Raw genomic sequence first — 6,691 nt, 5'->3', positions numbered from 1 at the left:
TAGCTATTTACATTTAAATTAAATACAATTAAAAATCCAGTTACTCAGCTACAGTAGTCACATTTCAAGTATTCAAAAGTCATGTGGCTAGTGGCTACCATACTAGCGCAGATAAAGTGCATTTCCAGCATCGCAGAAAATTCTACTGGACAGCGCTTTTTCTTTTTTTTTAAGCCACTAGGCTCCACTACCGAAAATAATGAACACGCGTTATTACTCTTTCCAAATAGGGTGAGGAAAAAAATATTACAAGAAACACCAATTTAAAAACCTGCAACGCATAGTGAGGTTTCTCTCATAACTCACTCAACAGTCATTTTGAAGGCGGAGACTGTACTCTTTCTCAGACTTCCAGGACCCAGGTAACTTCCATAGCAGTGGGTGTTCAAGGTCCAAGACCTACCCCTGCCCCCGAGAATGAATTGCTCAAAGTAGTGGACAGCTGTATACACATGGCGGCCAAGCTTCAGGTCGGTGGCCCTCAGCCCGACGCCAGCCAAAGTCTCGCGCGTCCCTCGCAGGATAGCCAGCGCCCAACGCCTGCTCGCATTTCGAAGCCGCCTGTTTCCGCGCGCAGAAGCACGCGCGCCGGCCCGCAGGCCCGAGAGGCTCTCCGCAGCCAATGGGGTGGAGCGCCACGCGCCGGGGGCGGGGCCGTGACGCGCGCACCTCGTGATCCCGCTCCCAGCCTGCGCCGGAGGAAGCCGGAAGCGGCGGAGGTCGGCGGCGCTGTCTGGGAGGGGAGAGGCGGTGGTGAGCGTCCCGGGGTTTGTGAACCCGGTGATGGACCCAGAAGGAAGAGTCGCGCGGCGGCGTTCGTCGCTGCTGCCGTGGCTGTTGCTCCTGTGGTCAAGGTTGGCTCTGGGCACGCTCTCCTTCGGCAGCAGCCCCCACGGGGTTCTCCACGACCTCCTGTCGGAGCAGCAGTTGCTGGAGGTGGAGGACTTGTCCCTGTCTCTGCTGCAGGGCGGAGGGCTGGGGCCGCAGTCGCTGCCCCCGGACCTGCCGAATCTGGACCCCGAGTGTCGGGAGCTGCTGCTGGATTTCGCGAACAGCAGCGCTGAGCTGACCGGGTGTATAGTACGCAGCGCCCGGCCCGTGCGACTCTGTCAGACCTGCTATCCTCTCTTCCAACAGGTCGCCAACAAGATGGACAACATCAGCCGAGCCGTGGGGGTGGGTAGAAGAGCACACCAGGGACCTCTGGCGTGGAGGGTTGGGAAAGGAAGAGGATGTAGATGGTGGTCAGCGCTGGGGAATCTCAGTTTCCCCACCTGTAAGAAAAGGGACTTGGATTGGGTTTGTGGAGTCTGGGGCATCAGAAAAATGGGTGGCGTTATGGGGCTTAGGATTTGGAATTTTGCCCCCGTGTCTGCTGTTGAGCATCCTCTTGGTACGTATTTGCGGATAGATATGACTGGCTTTCTTGGGACTTCTGAACTCCTAATCCTACTTCTCTTTTCCTCTCCACCCTTCCGCCATAGCTTCCTCCCCATCTCCACCTGGAGTTTCTAGGAACAAGTTTTTCCTGAAACTCCAAGTGAAGTGGAGAAATTGTATTGTGTGGTAGTGGTTAGGGGCTTGAGTTTTGTAGCTAAAAGTTTCTAGATCCGCCAACTTCTAGCATTGTGAGCTTGGCTTAATAATCCTCTCAGAGCCTCGGATTCCTCCTCTGTAAAATGGAGAGAACCAGCTGCCTGATGTGGTTGTTAAAAAGGAATAAAAGAGTTACCATGTGGGAGTTCACCTTGGTGATTAAGATCAGTGTGCAGCCAGTCTACCAGGGGTCCAGTTCTACTCCACTTAAATGCGGGGCAAGTTACTCATATTCTCTGTGCCTGTTTTCTCATCTGTAAAACGGGAATAAAAGGAGCTCTTAGAAAATTAACACGTAGTAGTAGCTCTCAGTAAATGGGAGCTAACATTTCTAGGAAATGGTAAATCTCCGCCCCCCCCCCCAATTCTTGGTACCCTGAGAGCTTTTCTGGTCAGTGTTAGGTGCTGTGAAGAATTTAATCTAAAAAAAAAAGTCCCTTAAGGACCTTATAGGGTCTAGACTAGGAAAGGATTAGAATGGCAGGGCTGGTGGGAGTCACGAGGTGTGGGCTGAATATGTCTGGTAAAGGAAAAATATGAGGAATGATATTGGGACTGGAGAATGGGAAAGTTCCTCTTATGTTGAAGGAACAGTAAGTAGTTTCATTAAAATGTGGTTGGAATTATTTCATACTACCCTACCTACCAGTTGCTGTGGAGTCAATTCCAGTTTACAGTGATGTCAAGTGTGTCAGAATAGAGCTGTGCTCCATAGGGTTTCCGATGGCTGATTTTTAGGAAGTAGACCACCAGGCCTTTCTTTTGAGGCACCTTTGGGTAGAATTGAACCTCCAGCCTATTGGTTAGCAGCTGAGTGCATTTGCACCAACCAGGGACTCTGTAGTAGACATAGACAAATGTAAACTTGTATGTAGTTGATTACTGCTCTCGTCAGCCTGATATTACTTAATGTAAATCAAATTTTTAAAAATATAAATGGGGGATTTAGTTACATTAAATAAATTCTTTGGTCAGTCTTTCTGTAAAAAGCAAGTTTTCGAGGTAATTGTTTAAATAAATTTAGGTTTACATGCACTATTTTCAGGCATACTTCTATTGGGTATGGCAGAGGATATCTATGTCTGTATATACCTTGCTATGATTTTAAAGGAAAGTGCCCAAGACTTGTCCCTGTCAACTGCAGCAGGATATGATACGGCATCATGTTATGAGCAGTTAGGTGAGTTGTTTTTAAGATACCATTTACTCTTATTTTTTTCCTGGTTCAGTGTTTTTTTTTTTTTTTTTTTTTAGATTGTGCTTTAGATGAAGGTTTACAGAACAAATTAGTTTCTTATTAAACAGTACACATATTGTTTTGTGACATTGGTTGCCAACCCCGTGACATGTCAATACTCTTCCCTTCTTGACCTTAGCTTCCCCATTTCCATTTGTCCAGCTTTCCTGTCCTCTCCTGCCTTCTTGTCCCTGTCCCTGGGCTGGTGTGCCCATTTAGTCTCATATACATGGTTAAGCTACGTGTATTATTATTTGTTTTATGGGCCTGTCTATCTTTGGCTGAAGGGTGAACCTCAGGAGTGACCTTAGTACTGAGTTAAAAAGGTGTTTGGGGGTCATGCTCTTGGGGTTTCTCCAGTCTCTGTCAGACCAGTAAGTCCGGTCTTTTTTTGTGAGTTAAGAGTTTTTGTTCTGCATTTTTCTCCAGCTCTGTCTGGGATCATCTGTCATGATCCCTGTCAGAGCAGTTGGTGGTGATAGCTGGGCACCATCTAGTTGTGCTGGACTCAGCTGGTGGAGGCTGTGGTAGTTGTGTCCCTTTAGTCCTTTGGAGTAATCTTTCCCTTGTGCCTTTGGTTTTCTTCATTCTCCCTTGCTCCAGATGGCGTGGGACCAGTGGAGCATCTTAGGTTTTAAGACCCCAGATGCTACTCACCGAAGTAGGATGTAGAATATATTCTTTATAAACTGTGTTATGCCAGTTGAGCTAGATGTCCCCGAGACCATGGTCCCCAGCCCTCAGCCCAGTGATTTGGTTCCTTAGGGAGTTTAAGATGCCATTTACTTTGAAGAATAAGGGCTACTGTGGGCAGAATGGTTGTGAATCATGATGCAAGGCTTGGATCTCTTGAGACAGCATATGTTTTCCTTCTTTGTGTAGGTACTGCAGAATTTAGAATAGGTTAAAAAATTACTCCAGATTCTAGTGGCACAGCATTATAGACATCACCCAATCTGTGTATGTCGTTCCTTTTGAATTCTTTTATGCCCAGGGGAAGCTCCTTTGGAGGTTGTGGAAACTTCCTTCCTCTTCCTTTAGCCCTTCTTGCCCCTGGGCACCCAGCTCACCTTACTCTAAGGTGAAAAGTAGAGGGTAAAGAGATAAAAAGAGGCTAGAAGACCCTTCCTCCAATCTGCATTTCCCTCCCCAACTCATCCTAGAACCTGGTCTCTATTCCCCTCTTCTTCAGTAGAGCTGGATGTGGGTCATTAGCTTAAAATTATGATTTCTACAGTGCTGAGGTTCTTTATGGATATCATAGGCTTTTATGGACTGGTTTGGGAATTGAACTATCGTGTGATAATGAAGCTATGGAAAATGTATTCTCAGTTTCTTACAAGTGAACTTGAAGGAATCAGTTATTCTCAGGGGAGTTTATTTCTCAAGAGTGATGTATTTTCTTTGACTCACATAGACTCAGTCCTTTATTTAAATCCATTTAATTAGCAAGCACCTACTATTCTTGAATATTGGGCTTGTGAAAGGATATAGAAGAAGAGGGAGGATAAGACCCAGGCCTCACTCTATCAGTGTAGTTGGGGAAATAAGATAAACTTGTATTGAGAAAAGGAAAGAGTCATCAGTGTGAGTGTTATAAATTGTTCAGTTTAAGAGCAGAAGGGTGAGGAGATGCTGAGTTAACAGGGGAAACAGAGCAAGGTAGGGGTTAATCAGAGAAAACCTACAAGTTAAATTTTGAACAAGGCATCCTTTCTCACCTTTAGGGTGAATGAACATGGATTGAATGAAAGGAGAGGGGAGTATAATAAAGAGAACAAGATTCAAAGGAAGAAATTAGCAAGCTAATAGTCTTATCTGATGTTCTTATCACTTCCCCTTGGAATTACTGGGTCAAGGGTCAAGGACTACATAGAGTTTTATTATCTCAAGGTAAAGAATACAGTGATTTTGAAAACAATGGTAGAAATGACTAATTCCATCTTTGAGTCATACTTTCTTCTAGGTTAAGCTGATAGTGGCATGGTTTCATTGAACCATTCAGCATCATAAGAGTGGTTGTGAAGATGTTTTGGCCCCCAAATTCTGAATTGCTAAGCTCTAACTTAATGACACAGTGGCTGCAACAATGGCATAAAGCATAACAATTGTGAGGATGACGCAGGACCGGGCAGTGTTTTGTTCTGTTGTACATAAGGTCGCAATGAGTCGGAACCGACTCTAGGGCATGTGACAGCAACAACGTTATTCTACTTGGCTTGTTTAAAATTATATGAGAGTGTGTGTGTACACATACATGCCTCATTTATATTTGTGAGGGTGCTAGTGATTTGTGATATGTATCTGGTGAGTGTTCAACGTACTTCTAATTTAGACCAATAATTCTTAGGAATAGGGAGAAAATTGAAACAGCATAACATAATATGCTGTATCTTTTCATTAGAGATCAGAAAATGTAATACTTCTTATGCATTCATTAAAAAAATTATTGAGTACCTATTATGTGCAGGCTAGAGGTGGGTATTAGGGATACAGCTATGAATGAGCAGAGCTTGTGGGAAAACATACTAAACATATCATTATACAAGTAATTAGTAGATTGAGGTGTGGTAAGTATTGCAAAGAAAAAAAACCCAAGATGCTACCAAAGCATATAACAAGGATATTGATCTTGTCTAGATCTGGGGATAGGTAGAGTGGTCAGGGATTAAACCTGGCACCTAAAATTTGAGATGTCACCCTTCTCAAAAATTTTGGAGAATCCTCACTGTCTGACCCTCAAGGCTTTTCACAACTTTGCCCTGACTCCTCCCTCTAATGCCCCTGCTTCCATAGAGAAACTTTTTACTCTAGCTATATTGGCCTACTGAATATTTTCTGAATTTCACATAATCATTTCCACTTTCACCCCATGATCACTTATTCCCCCATTTTAGAATCCCCTTCCCTTCCTCAAATCCCTCTTCCTCCATGAGCTCTTTCCTAATTTCCCCCAACCACACTGACATTTCCCTGTATTGACCTAGTCCATGCATTGAACGTTCATATAGGCCATACTGTATTGCTTTTAAAAACAGCCAGTCATCTACTTATGAAGATTTAACTTCAGTAACTGATAATGCTTAGCCAACTATACCTGTTTAGCACACTTTACATTGGCAGCAAGGTAGCTAGGTGGAATGGCATATATATTGAGCACTTACTATGTGCCAGGCATTGTGCTAGGTGATTAACATACTAAATACAGTAACCCCGGGCTCATGATTATGAAACTGAAGCTCAGAGAGGTTAGGACAGCTGCCTAAGATCACCAGTTTGTCACCCACTCTTGTCTGACTCCCTAGGCCAGGCTCTATTTAAGAAGTAATAACAGTAATTGCTCTGAAAGCAATTCCAAGAAGGGAGCATTAAAAAGGTTTTGTTCAATTGACTATTTTAAAAGCAGGCATTCATTTGGATACATCTTGTAATGTTTATAAAGTAAAACAGAAATACGTCTCAGAAAGACAGCAAGAAGTTATGTGTCTCATGATAGAAGTACACAGCTTTACTTACGAAGTTGACTTATTTTAAAAAAAAATCAAACCTGAATCTGATCAAGTCTTTAGATATAACTACCAAATCACACGAAGTATAGTGGACAGAGAAACATGTTAAACAACATCATAGGAAAGCAATCAGCAAAATCCAGACTGTGAGAAACTCTATAGTACTAACCGTCTTCATCAGTAGATAAATTGTAAGGGAAAAAAAACTGCCAGAAGCTACCAAGACCTTCACCGGACTGAGTCCAGTACAGCTAGATGGTGCCTGGCTACCACCGCTGACTGCTCTGACTAGGATCACAACAGAGGGTTCTGGACAGAGCTGGAGAAGGATGTAGAGCATAATTCTAAC

General features: G+C 43.8%; 1 protein-coding gene across 2 annotated transcripts in view; it reads left to right on the top strand.

The window, feature by feature from the left end:
• The first annotated feature begins 714 nt into the window (after window positions 1–714).
• The window catches only part of OSTM1 (osteoclastogenesis associated transmembrane protein 1), a 29,736-nt gene continuing 23,759 nt past the window's right edge, over window positions 715–6,691 (top strand). The window contains exon 1 of one of the 2 annotated variants that reach the window (XM_004372441.2): window positions 715–1,176. In XM_004372441.2, the coding sequence (XP_004372498.1) occupies window positions 784–1,176 (393 nt within the window). In that variant the 5' untranslated portion in view covers window positions 715–783. The remainder of the gene's footprint in view (window positions 1,177–6,691) is intronic. The other variant, XM_023727629.1, reaches the window with a different exon arrangement.

This window comes from Trichechus manatus, unplaced genomic scaffold, assembly GCF_000243295.1.
Source record: "Trichechus manatus latirostris isolate Lorelei unplaced genomic scaffold, TriManLat1.0 scaffold00017, whole genome shotgun sequence".
In the NCBI taxonomy this organism is placed as follows: Eukaryota; Metazoa; Chordata; class Mammalia; order Sirenia; family Trichechidae; genus Trichechus; species Trichechus manatus.
Note: the sequence above shows the minus strand (reverse complement) of the source record. Positions and strands in the feature narration are given on the sequence as shown.